The 13,860-nt window shown below is 44.6% G+C and overlaps 1 protein-coding gene across 12 annotated transcripts in view; it reads right to left on the reverse strand.

Annotated features, from left to right (window-relative positions):
• ARAP1 (ArfGAP with RhoGAP domain, ankyrin repeat and PH domain 1) overlaps positions 1 to 13,860 on the reverse strand; it is a 324,988-nt gene that overhangs the window by 146,149 nt on the left and 164,979 nt on the right. For all 12 annotated transcript variants that reach the window (XM_073612624.1, XM_073612632.1, XM_073612623.1 and 9 more), the window contains one exon: positions 5,282 to 5,388. In XM_073612624.1, the coding sequence (XP_073468725.1) occupies positions 5,282 to 5,388 (107 nt within the window). The remainder of the gene's footprint in view (positions 1 to 5,281; positions 5,389 to 13,860) is intronic.

The raw sequence follows: 13,860 nt of genomic DNA on the forward strand, positions 1-13,860 counted from the left end.
CACCCAGGATATATTTGCCCCCCATTGTATATGACCCCCAGGGTATATTTGGCCCACACTGTATATTGTCTCTACAGCATATTTGGCCCACACTGTATATTGCCTCCACAGTATATTTGGCCCCCAGGGTATATCTATCCCCCTTGTATATAGCCCACAGGGTACATCTAAATATACGGCCCACAGGGTATATTTGGCCCACATTGTGTATGAGAATGGTGTTACATGAATTATACATTTATATAAATAAATATACAGTATGTAAGTGTAGACTGATGTCCGTGGCCATGTGGTGCAGCCGTAGGGGAATGTTTCTAGTGGCTCTGTGAATATCACGGTGTTTTATTGGTGTGGGTAATAATAAAGATTTGATCGGGGACACAGCCTCTTTGGAAAAATCTTTTGATAGAAGTTTTGGTTTATATATCCTTTGCATAGACACATTATATACGATGGCTGCACCATCGGATGTGCATAAAAGTTCATGGCAGTCTTCTAATAGAATTAAAGCTGAACTCCGGGAAAACTCAAAGTCTTCCACTACACTGGGACTGCCCCCGCACTGCACAGAATAATTACATATGTCTGGGGGACGGTAAGAGCTCTTCTACTTACCTGAACAGGTAGGCGGCCCTTTATTCTGGCAGTGTCCTAATGTCCAATGCAGGTCCTCATAGGCCCCTACATCAGTCCTGATGACCTTAGGTGCAGCCCCAAGTGCAAGGGAAGACTTTTAGTTTTCCTGTAGTTCAGGGCTGGGGGGGGTTGTACAAAGACTGATCAATACAAAAAAGATTTAATAATTGTGATGTCACCCAATGGGACCAACCAACTCCCATAGGGTGCTTGTACACGTCACTGATGTATGAACATCAGATTCTCAGTAGAAAGTTCCTGTGTAAAAACCCGAGGATGGGCTGTATAGCAAGTAAGCATATTCACGCATTTCCGCATACACACGTACACAAGCTTAAAAATTATTTATATATATATATATATATATATATATATATATATATATACACACACAAACATATATATATATATATATATATATATATATATACATTTGCTGTCCCCTCAAAATAACTCAACACACAGCCATTAATGTCTAAACCGCTGGCAACAAAAGTCCAAAAGTGAAAATGTCCAAATTGGGCCCAATTAGCCTGATTTCCCTCCCCGGTGTCATGTGACTCGTTAGTGTTACAAGGTCTCAGGTGTGAATGGGGAGCAGGTGTGTTAAATTTGGTGTTATCGCTCTCACTCTCTCATACTGGTCACTGGAAGCTCAACATGGCACCTCATGGCAAAGAACTCTCTGAGGATCTGAATAAAGAATTGTTGCTCTACATAAAGATGGCCTAGGCTATAAGAAGATTGCCAAGACCCTGAAACTGAGCTGCAGCACGATGGCCAAGACCATACAACGGTATAACAGGACAGGTTCCACTCAGAACAGGCCTCGCCATGGTCCACCAAAGAAGTAGAGTGCACGTGATCAGCGTCATATCCAGAGGTTGTCTTTGGGAAATAGATGTATGAGTGCTGCCAGCATTGCTGCAGAGGTTGAAGGGGTGGGGGGTCAGCCTGTCAGTGCTCAGACCATACGCCACACACTGCATCAAATTGGTCTGCATGGCTGTCATCCCTGAAGGAAGCCTCTTCTAAAGATGATGCACAAGAAAGCCCGCAAACAGTTTGCTGAAGACAAGCAGACTAAGGACATGGATTACTGGAACCATGTCTTGTGGTCTGATGAGACCAAGATAAACATATTTGGTTCAGATGGTGACAAGCGTGTGTGGTGGCAACCAGGTGAGGAGTACAAAGACAAGTGTGTCTTGTCTACAGTCAAGCATGGTGGTGGGAGTGTCATGGTCTGGGGCTCCATGAGTGCTGCCGGCACTGGGGAGCTACAGATCATTGAGGGCACCATGAATGCCAACATGTACTGTGATATACTGAAGAAGAGCATGATCCCCTCCCTTCAGAGACTGGACCGCAGGGCAGTATTCCAACAAGATAACCACCCCAAACACACCTCCAAGACCACCACTGCCTTGCTAAAGAAGTTGAGGGTAAAGGTGATGGACTGGCCAAGCATTTTTCCCCAGAAAAAAAAAGACAAAAAAGGCTAAAAACAAAAACGGAGCATGTATTGACCAATCATCTGTAAAAGCAAAGCACACCACGCATTCTCCTATGTATCTCTGTCTACAGCTGGCCATCCACAGGTAGAATTCCATTAGAAAAAATGTTCTTTTGTAATTCAATTAAAAAAAAATGTTCCAAAAAAAAAAAAAAAATGGAATTCTTCAGGAAAAAAAACATACTTATTATAATGTGCATCCCAAAACTGAAGGTAAGGATTTTAACCACTTCAGTACCGGGCACTTTCACTCCCTTCCTGCCCAGGTCAATTTTCAGATTTCAGCGCTGTCATACTTTGAATGACAATTACTCAGTCATGCAACACTGTACCCAAATTTTCTTTTTATAATTTTTTTTGAGACAGAGCTTTCTTTTGGTGGTATTTAATCACTACTGGGTTTTTATTTTTTTGCTCAATAAACATTGGCATGGCAATTTAACAACATTTTGCAGGGTTTTCTTACGAAATGTGTTCAATAATGGAGTCCATAATGGTATTCTGGAATGCTTTTTCATACTAACGTTAGAACAAATTTCTACTACTGTATGGCCAGCTGTAATAAACAAGCTTCTTTCACAAGACAGGGTTCCCTTTAGGCATTGTTCAAAAAAAAAGAAAGAGAATCAGAACCAGTACTAAACCAGACCACTCCACTGTTTGATTCACATCAGGGTATAAAAACATCCCAAATGCAAACTTTTAAACTATATGCATATCATTAATGGGGCTTATTCATAAATTATGCATAGATTTTTGAACAATTGTCCACCAATCAGATGAAAACTTCTCAATGTGTTTCGTGAACCAAAGCCCACTTCTTCGGGAGAAAATTAGTGGAGCGTTCTATATATATGTCTATCAGCAAGCTCTTTCAAATCAGCCACAATCAATAAAACCAACAAGATCCAAGACTGTGTGTTGCCAAACATCTGACCTGGGAACTGTGGAGGGCATAGAGAGAGGAGACGCCCCACATTCTTATCCAATTGCCTGTGGGTGCCTCACATTCTAACTCGGAAACCCCTATGGGTGACTTTGTGTTTCATGATATTGGGTGAATCAGTGCATTTTAAAGCCAAGTCCAAAATGGGTCTCCATGAAGTCCTCTCAACACTTTTCGTGAACCAAAGTTCACGTCTTCAGGAGAAAATGGGTCATCATAAAGCCCGCTGTGCCACAGCTTCAATAGGAATTATTGCTGGCATATACTTGGGGATATCACTGGACTCAACCCCAATAGGGGATATTCTCCTGATGCTCAACTTTGGTCTTTAAACCTTGCAGTCCTTCAAGATCCTGGCTGGTTTATATCACCGCTCTGTAAAGGCTGCGAAGGGCTGAAAAGTTTACACTAGCTGTAACTTCTATTGAAACTGTGACAAGGAAGGCTTTACAATGACCCACTTTCTTCTGAAGAAGTGGACTTTGGTTCACGAAACGTGCTAAGAAGTTCTCATCTGATTGGTGGACCCAGTTGTTTAAAAAATGTAGATGGTTGACCCTAGCCCAGGTGCATGCACAGCCATGGCTCAATGGGGAGCTATTCAAGTTTCTGTGTAGCGCACCCCCGAAAGAGCCACTGGCAAATTTTGTCTTATTCCCACAGTTAGGGCACACACAGCCAGGAGCATAGCATTTTCTTCACTATTTCACTGGCTCAAAGGAACAGTCCAGGGATGCCTTTTTTTTAGCGTTTTATTGGAACATAGAACTTTGATGGGGTGAGTGAGCATGGGATACCCCAGAAATGAAGAAAGGAACACTTTGAGGACTATTCCCTGAGCTAGAAAAAAGAATGTCCCACAGAATCTCTAGTGCTGGCAGGAGACTAGGACTTTTCCCAGTGAACCAGAATAAAGCTGCAGGCAGTCACGAACTTCCAGCATGAGGGCCAGTTAATCATACAGCCACAGGATCATTGGTTGCTTCCTTCTGATATCTACCGGTCACTCTCCAGTGGGGGAAACACATACTCACTCCACCACAGGACAGCTGAACACTTTTCCCCTCAAGGTCCTCCTGACAATCTCCAGTGAACTTCTCTAGACCCAAATTCTAGGACTGTGCTTTTGCAAATAGACCCCCCAGCTGAAGTCTCAGCTGGGACCTCAATGTCTTCAGATGGCACCTTGAGAAATTCTGCCCCAGGGTCAGAGCGCCTGATCAACGGTCTCCTCCAGCAGGACTGGATCCAGGAAGTCTGCTGCCCCAGCCTCAGGCCCCAGACTATTTATGGGCTCTTCCACCACCTTCTGGGCACACCTCCCCAGGGATTGGCTGGAGTTCCATAAATATTCAGGCTGCTTCCTCAGTTTTTTTCCTTGTACTTCTAGAATTCTCTAGAATACAGGGGGAAGTAATCAGAGCAACAGCTTGTGGGACACTGAGCAGGTCTAAACAATCAAACCCTGCTTCACTGATTACAGAGGAGCTAACTAAATTTACCTAACAGCCTGCACTACTCTAGGATGGTTCTACTAGTGAATACACCATTTATTGGTCAACCCATTTTGGGGTTTCTATTCTTAGGGTGACAACAAGATACAGATTTTAAACCAATGATGCTAGATGAGTATTGTGTTAGGCCACTAAAACTGGCAGAATTAGGGTCAGTGTCAACAGGCTTTTGTTCATGGCAGAGCTGCTTCTCACCCCATGCAAGTCTATAGGAATGCAAAAGCAGACTGAAGTAGGTCAGAAGTAGGTTAACTGCAAGTCAGCAGATCAACTGTGGGACAATAAGTCAACTGCAGGTCAGAAGTAGGTCAAATGCAGGTCAGGAGATCAACTGCAGGTCAGGAGATCAGCTGCAGGTCAGGACATCAACTGTGGGTCAAGAAGTCAACTGTGGGTCAGGAAGTCAACTGCAGGTCAAATGCACCTATCAGTGAATTTGGAATGATATCAGAAGTGTCTCAAACTGATTTTAAAAACAAGGCCGAAGCCTACCAACGTGCTGGATGTAGATATTAGAGGTGGGAAATGCTGCAGGGCTGTAATTTTTTTTTAGCTGATACCATACGGTTTTCCAGAGGCACTGATAGCCTCTTCAAGAACTAATTTCCAAAGGAATGCATATTCGCACCCAGGCAGAACCCACCACAGGCCCAGACCTCTTCTCCTCACCTGAAGGTCTTGTACGGCGTGGTCAGGTCAAAGCATTTTTTGTCCACTTCCTTCACGTTGCCGACGTTCATGTCAATGGAGGTAATTCCGACCCCGGAGCAAAAATCCTGCAAGGACACAAAGCAGCGGTCATCATTGTTTTTCAGGACACAAGGTTCTCCCTGCTGTGCATCCTATAAGCATTTTTATATTATATTGCAAAATGACGGCAGGGCCAACCCCATGCCCAGAGGGAAGGAAGGCGCTTGGCAGAGATGCCTGCATGAACAGAACCTGGCAGGGTGTGCCATGGATTGCAAGTAGGTTAGAAAGCCGTTGTCTGTGGCTGTATCTTCACCCTGCTAGTTAACCTGCACCCATCTTCACGTGGAGACACAGTTCAAGTGTATGTCAGGACAATAAAAAGCAGAAAACATATGCAGTACATCTCTACAATACATGCACATTTTCCCCTGTTTTGTTCCATTAAATATGCTGCAAGTACAGACAAATACCTGTTTAGCAGCCAAAATTTCAGGGTGCGCCTAACTTCCTGTTTGAGGTGACAATACAATGTCTCTACCACAGTGAAATCTCAATCCCCGCCTGCTGGACTACAGAATTCCACCCATCCTGGACCCTCTCTGTTCTTCTTCTCATCAGGGCTTCCTTCAGGGAGTACTAAAATACCGGACCCAGGCCCCATCAGAGGAGCCTGGGCCCAGCAGGGGCTGCCTGTGGGTGGTCCTAGTGCAGCACCATACCAGCAGAGTGCTAAATCCCTCCCCTGCTTACTCCCCCCTCCCCTCCCTCTGAGCATACCTCCACCTCCCTTAGCAATCGATTGGCAGTGGAGGAGAGGGAGGTACGTACAGTGCCTTGAAAAAGTATTCATACCCCTTGAAATATTCCACATTTTGACACGTTACAACCAAAAACGTAAATGTATTTTATTGGGATTTTATGTGATAGATTAACACAAAGTGGCACATAATTGTGAAGTGGAAGGAAAATAATAATTGTTTTTCAAATCTTTTTACAAATAAATATGTGAAAAGTGTGGGGGGCATTTGTATTCAGCCCCTTTACTCTGATACCCCTAACTAAAATCTAGTGGAACCAATTGCTTTCAGAAGTCACCTAATTAGTAAATAGGGTCCACCTGTCTGTAATTTAATCTCAGTATAAATACAGCTGTTCTGTGAAGCCCTCGGAGGTTTGTTAGAGAACCTTGGTGAACAAACAGCATCATGAAGGCCAAGGAACACACCAGACAGGTCAGGGATAAAGTTGTGGAGAAGTATAAAGCAGGGTTAGGTTATAAAAAAATATCCCAAGCTTTGAACATCTCACGGAGCTCTGTTCAATCCATCATCGGAAAATGTAAAGAGTATGGGACAACTGCAAACCTACCAAGACATGGCTGTCCACCTAAACTGACCGGCCGGGCAAAGAGAACATTCATCAGAGAAGAGCCAAGAGGTCCATGGTAACTCTGGAGGAGCTGCAGAGATCCACAGCTCAGGTGGGAGAATCTGTCCACAGGACAACTATTAGTCGTGTTCTCCACAAATCTGGCCTTTATGGAAGAGTGACAAGAAGAAAGACATTGCTGAAAGAAAGCCATAAGAAGTCCTGTTTGCAGTTTGTGAGAAGCCATGTGGGGGACACCGCAAACATGTGGAAGAAGGTGCTCTGGTCAGATGAGACCAAAATTCAACTTTTTGGCCTAAAAGCAAAACGCTATGTGTGGAGGAAAACTAACACTGCACATCACCCTGAGCACACCATCCCCACCGTGAAACATGGTGGTGGCAGCATCATGATGTGGAATGGTTTTCTTCAGCAGGGACAGGGAAGCTGGTCAGAGTTGATGGGAAGATGGATGGAGACAAATACAGGGAAATCTTAGAAGAAAACCTGTTAGAGTCTGCAAAAGACTTGAGACTGGGGTGGAGGTTCACCTTCCAGCAGGACAACGACCCGAAACATACAGCCATTCTGGCTTTTCTTGGTTTTAGGGTTTACTTCCTTGGTAAATCGTTTTCATTCACTCTTTTAGTCCTTTATCACTTTTCATCTGTTATTTCTTACACATTAATCACCACTATATTCTCCTCTTTTTTTGGCTATTTTCATACCCTTCTTCACACCACCTACTTATTATTATTATAGATTCTTTCACATACACACTTGGCTAATTATTTATCACCTTCCTTGGAACTTATTGGGCTCACTATCTACTATTCCATTACTATTATCATTACTAATAAACACTATTACATGTTATATATACACCTAATGGAATATACTACTCTATTTTTAGATCTGCTTGTCTCTACAACAAACATTTCTATTCAGTGGGTATATACTTTGCCCCATTTTCTTGTTTCCGCCTGCCCGATGTCGCACCTTTACTTACGCCGCCTCGGCTCCCGTGGAGAGGCTATGTTCCTGGCCCACCCTGCTCCCACCACCGCACACTGCACCTGTTGTTTGAGTTGGTGAGTGCGTTGAGTACAATCTGCTCTATATATTGAATGTTCGGTTATCTATTTTTTACATTTTTATATGGACATTATGGTTCATTATACCTTTCATACATATTTTACAGGAAAATGTACTTACATCAGCTCCTGATGAGTGGGGACATACCAACGAAACGCGTCGAGCTTTGCCATTTGATGCCCTAGTTACATCTTACATGGAACCATAGCAACCTATACTATTCGCCCTTTTTTTTGACTATACCTATCATTTTCCTACATAGCTAATGTACATTTACAATGTGGGTGCATGTATCGATATCAGGCATGTTGCTGATAGCAAAATCATGTTTCTCTATTTTTTATCAATATCCAATCATGTGCTGCCATTTTGTATTATTCTCTAGTATGCCTCTACTATGTGTACACCATTTATACGTGTATGTAATGAATTATTTTATTGTATGTGAAATTAATACTCTTTTACTGCGTGTTATACTTTTTATAATTAATAAATATTTCATACTACAATTTACAGACGGTTTTATTCTACCTCCACTACCCATTTGCTTCATTTTAAAGTCCCAAATTCCTATTTATTTGTACTAAACATACAGCCAGAGCTATAATGGAATGTTTTAGATCAAAGAATATTCATGTGTTAGAATGGCCCAGTCACAGTCCAGACCTAAATCACATTGAGAATCTGTGACAAGACTTGAAAATTGCTGTTCACAGACGCTCTCCATCCAATCTGACAGAGCTTGAGATATTTTGCAAAGAAGAATGGGCAAAAATGTCCCTCTCTAGATGTGCAAAGCTGGTAGAGACATCCCCAAAAAGACTTGCAGCTGTAATTGTAGAGAAAGGCGGTTCTACAAAGTATTGACTCCGGGGGGCTATACAAATGCCCCCCACAGTTTTCACATATTTATTTGTCAAAAATTTTGAAAACCACTTATAATTTTCCTTCCACTTCACAATTATGTGCCACTTTGTGTTGGTCTATCACATAAAATCCCATTTACATTTGTGGTTGTAGCATGAAAAAATTATGGAAAATTTCAAGGGGTATGAATACTTTTTCAAGGCACTGTATTGTGAAGCATCCTATTGAACTAGTGCATTATGGAGCGAGATTTTCCCAGTAGCAGCAAAAGGCAGAACATTCTTTAGTATTTGATGGAGCAGTAAATCACTATTTTATTATTTATTATTGCATGTGAACAGCGGTCAAAAAGAAAGCCAACGCGTTTCACGCCCTCAGGCTTTAATCATGGCTAACGGCCGAAACACGTTGGATTTATTTTTGACTGCTGTTCACATGAAATAATAAGACAATGTTTTAGCTGACTTTCATAGCACCAGCCTTTCTCCTTTTTTACAACCCCAGTCTGCCCTCTGGTTATTCATCTGCTTGCTTCCTTCCATCAGCCACCTACACAGGATGCGACCTTGCCAGAACGCCGACTGCCCTGACTTCTGCTTGCCTGTGTATTACACTTTAGCCTGGTGCTTTGGTTGCTCTATTGCAGCAACCCAAAATCTCTTTGCAAGGGAAAAGGGAAGGTCTGCAGATTTTTTTTTTTATAATTAGACCCCCACAGTGTCCCTTGATTTTGGTACTGCCCTGTGCTGCTCACAGAGCGGTGAGCTGCCGAGGACAGGGTCATGTGACAAGAGGTTGCATTAAGCCAGGAGCACCATGTAAAAGCCTGCGGCATATAGCCCCAATGTATTACACACAGAGATCTCGGTGTAAAAAAAAAAAATATTCTGACCTTTTTCAAAGTTGCAATGCTTCCTGTAATCTGTGAGCTGTTTGTTCAGCTTTTACGAGAATTTTTATTAGTTTGATAAACAATGAAATGCAAACAATACAAAGACAGGTGTTACATCGAGTAACGAGTATTGCAATTAAGTAAATCATAAAATAAGACAATCACAGATTTGTAGGATGCACCGAGTACAGGGTTGGGGAAAATGGAAACTCTGTGTAGCCATTCCTCTGGTTGCCATGAGGGTTCAGCAACAGGAAGGACTATAATGTGTAAAGTATAAAGTGTATAATGTAGTTGAATGGGGGGCGGAAATGAGGGTGTCTCCAACAAAGTGGCTGCATACATAGGTAGGTGTGTGAGTGTCTAGAGCAGGGGTATCAAACCCAATTTCATTGCGGGCTGCATCAGCATTATGGTTGCCCTCAAAAGGGCCAGTTGTATATGTAAGACTAGATGCCCGGAGCACCCCACTGCCCCTTAGATGTCAAGTCTAAGTCAAGAATCCCCCACCAGCTCTTACATCACAGTGCACGCCCCTTAACTTGTGCTGCTGCCGGGAAGAAGCTGGAAAGCAGAAAGTGCAGGGTCTGGAGGAGCACCAGAGGAGGACTAAAGTCCTTTAACTGCTGAGACCATGGGAGGTGGAGACAACGGGGGTGCTCCAGCTGCACAGAGAAACACAGGATCTCTTGGAGGAGTTCTGTCCTCCTCTCTGCTGCTGCGAAAAGGTGCAGGCGGAGACAAAAGGGATGCCACAGCGGCAGGAGAGGTGTGAGGGCCACATGAAATGGCCTTACCGGGCTGGATTCAGCCCACGGGCCTTGTGTTTGACGCATGTGGTTTAGAGAAGCCTTTTTCAAGCAGGGTGCCTTGAGGTTTCTTCAGGGGTGCCTGTGACAGGGGCTTGTGGAGAGAACTGGGAAACCTTTGTTTCAGCCCCCCATGTCCTTCTTATGTCTAAGTCACCATGTGTCTATTAGGGGCACAGGGTGACCAAGCAAATGAAACAGTAATATTTATCCACAATATCTCCCAGGAACTATACAAAGACTATTCCTGGTTTATTTGATTCTGAACTATACATGTTAATTGAAAGAGCTGATCACATTGGCCTCTGTACAATGTAGGAGACGGATAGTCTGCTACTGGGAACTCCTGCTATTGTGAGAAGGTGACCTGTGTTTATACTTGTAATAATGTGGATTGTGTCTTCTGAGCTAGAAGACGACAAGGCTGACCTGAAAGATCAGGCCTCGGAGTCACCTAGGCTGGTTAAATGATTAGGTAATTAGCTCATGTTAATTTATGTTTCTGGTTACAGTTTGTATTGTTAGGGTAATATGATCAGGAAAGGGGGGAATGTCTTTCTCAAGTGTATATAAGACTGTATTCTTGTTCTAATAAGCAGTTCTATTTCTGGTGTACTCCAAGACTGGTGTTGCCTGGTTCTTGCGGTTACTATAGCCAGATCCATTGGTCTTGTGTTTCAGAGCTTAGGAAGCGATATACTGACGGAAGCACTCAAGCTGAGTGCAACAGGGTTCTGTTACAGTGCCTTGGCAAAAGGCCTAAAAATTGCCCAAAATTTGTATACAAGCCGGTGTGTGGATGAAGGCTTCCTTTTAGTTACACAAAGTCATAGGTTTTCATTGTGCACCATTACAACCTTCTAGCTGCCGGCGTCCTAATGACCAATGGCCTCACCAATTGATAAGGAGGATGTCAGTTGCCTGCATAGCATCCTCCCCTGCCCTTCTCCATCAGTGTTGGGGTCACATTAGCTGAGTGATGGAGAAAAACTGAGGGAGAAGAGAAACATTGGAATACTAGTCAGTCAAAAAGTGTATTTGCTTTGGAAGAATAAATCGCCTCTAACATTGGGTGTCTTACATGGACTTCTGGATGTGGCTGTGTTATGTAAAACTACTAGAATAGTTTTTACATTTTAGAATGGGGGCGCCTCGAGACTGTCCATAATTTTTAAAGGGTGCCTTGACTGAAAAAAAAAGGTTCAGAAACACTGATCTAGAGACATGGGACTATAGGACGGTGGGATAGGAAAAGGTGGAAAAGGCAGTGGGGGGAGGGGATTAATAAGCATGGGGTTGTTTGTCAGGGGATGAACTTGGAGTGGAGATTAGGCAGAGCAGTAAGTGGAAGGACAGTATAGGCTTGGGAAACTTACAAATAGGGGGGATGAATAAGATAGGGAAGAAGAGAGAAAAAAAGGGGGAATGGAAGAGGATGTACAATATGAAATGAAGGCCTTGTAGTATAGTTAGGATCAGTGAGTAGGGGAGCAGGCATTCCATTTCCCCTATGCGGAGACCAGGACAGCTAGGAGGGACCAGAAGCTCCGATAGTGGCAAGGCATCAGGGGCGTAACTACCACCATAGCGACCCATGCAGGCGCTATGGGGCCCGCAGCCGAGTGGGGCCCAGTGAAGATAAGAGCACCGCCGACACAGTCTCCCAGCCAGGGGAAGAGAGAGGAAAGGAAGAGGCGAGCTGTCTGTATCAGCAGAAAGCTGAATTGCCCAATGTAAGAGCTTTCATTAGAACTTCCAGTGTTCCCGGGGCTCACGTCACATAGCTCCACCTTTTGGCCCGGTGCCTTTGATAGACAGAACGCCGATCCAATGCGGGACATGTGACGTCATCAAAGGCGTCAGGCCAAGAGGTGGGTCTATGTGACGATGAGCCCCGGGAAGACAGGAAATTCAAATGAAAGCTATTACAGCGGGCAATCCCGCTCTCTGCTGATGCGGGTGGCTTGCCTCTTCCTCTGCATAGGTGGGGCTGTATGGGGCACAGGCAGACCAGGCTGTATTGGGCACAGGTCACGCTGTATTGGGCACAGGTCACGCTGTATTGGGCACAGGTCATGGTGCATTGACACTAGGGCAGCTGTGGTGGGGGGGGGCTGTTTGCAGGGGGGCCCCATACAACATTTTGCTATGGGGCCCTGCTATTTCTAGTTACGCCCCTGCAAGGCATGGGGGTAATTACAGGTATGGGAGGGAGTTATCCAGGTCTGAGGTTCAGAAATGATCAATCCATTGTTGCCATACAAACAGAAAATTCTCACATTTGTCTAGGAGGATGGCAGTGAGTTTTCATTTACAAAGGTGTCTTTTAGTTTATTCTGAACTTCTAGAAGCTCAGGATAAGTGTTATGGTTCTCCCTGGCAGGTGACACAGGCTCTGCCGAGGGATGGAGTCCTAAGTTGCAGTTGGTCTTCACCAGGGCTCCTGATAGTGAAGATGGGTCGGGAACGCATGTGGCCCCAGTTTTCTTTGCTGCAAACTCCCAACAGGTTCCGGCCCTCTGGATTGCCCCACCAAGGAGGTGGCTGGAATGGAAAGGTTACTGTCCAGAGACTGCTCACAGGGCTGTGCACAAGAGAGTGGTTAGGTCAGTCAAAGGTTTTGGCAGGTGGTAGGGGAGAGAGTAGTCAGGTCCAGGCAAGGGTTGAGGCAGGTGAGAGGGGAGGGAGTAGTAAGGTCCAGCCAGGGGTCCAGGTAGTTGGCAGGTGAGAGAGTAGTCAACTCCACACTGGGGTCCAGGAAGGCAGCAGGTGAGAAAGTGGTTTGGCCCAGGCATGGTCAATTTGAGTGACGGGGGAGAGTAGTAAGGTCCAGGAAGGGGTCAAGGCAGACAACAAGCTAGAGAGTAGTTAGGTCAATATAGGTAAGCAATGAGTAGGTATTAGAGAGCTTTTAGCTCGCTGGTGATAAGACGCAGCACCAGCCACTTTAAAAGTTGGAGCATAAACAACCTTCTGGTCAGAGGACATGCCCATCATCATTTCTGAGAACTCTGAGAGGTAGTGGAGGTCCTAGGAATTCTGGAAATCCCAGTAGGAATCCTATTAGGAATCCTATAAGACCCAGCAGGGTCAGGCGTGTCAGGTTTCTGTGTTAGTGAGCCCTTGTAGAACGCCAACCTGGGATTCCCCAGGGTGCAGAGTCTAGGCCCCAGCCTGCTTCTTCACCATGGCCCCTGATGGTGGGGATGGACTTTGCAGCAAACTGAAACCAGGTCGCTGCCCTTAGCTGATGATACAGAGACTGCTTGCGTGCAGGAGACAAAAGAAGATCCAGGAAACAAACCAATGTCAGCGCGAGTGGAAGGTAAGCACAAACGGAAGAAGAAGTCGGGGCTGATACACAGGAAGTTAGACAATAGGAGCTCAGAAAACTAGGAAGTTGCTCAGGCAACGCGGGCTTCACTGAGCATGTCTTATATAGGGAAGCAAACTGGGTGGCGGGTCAGGAAGTGATTGAAGGAAAGGAATTTTAAAACCACCAGGTAGAAGGTGACACCCATAGG

This window comes from Aquarana catesbeiana, linkage group LG02, assembly GCF_042186555.1.
Source record: "Aquarana catesbeiana isolate 2022-GZ linkage group LG02, ASM4218655v1, whole genome shotgun sequence".
NCBI classification, from domain to species: Eukaryota; Metazoa; Chordata; class Amphibia; order Anura; family Ranidae; genus Aquarana; species Aquarana catesbeiana.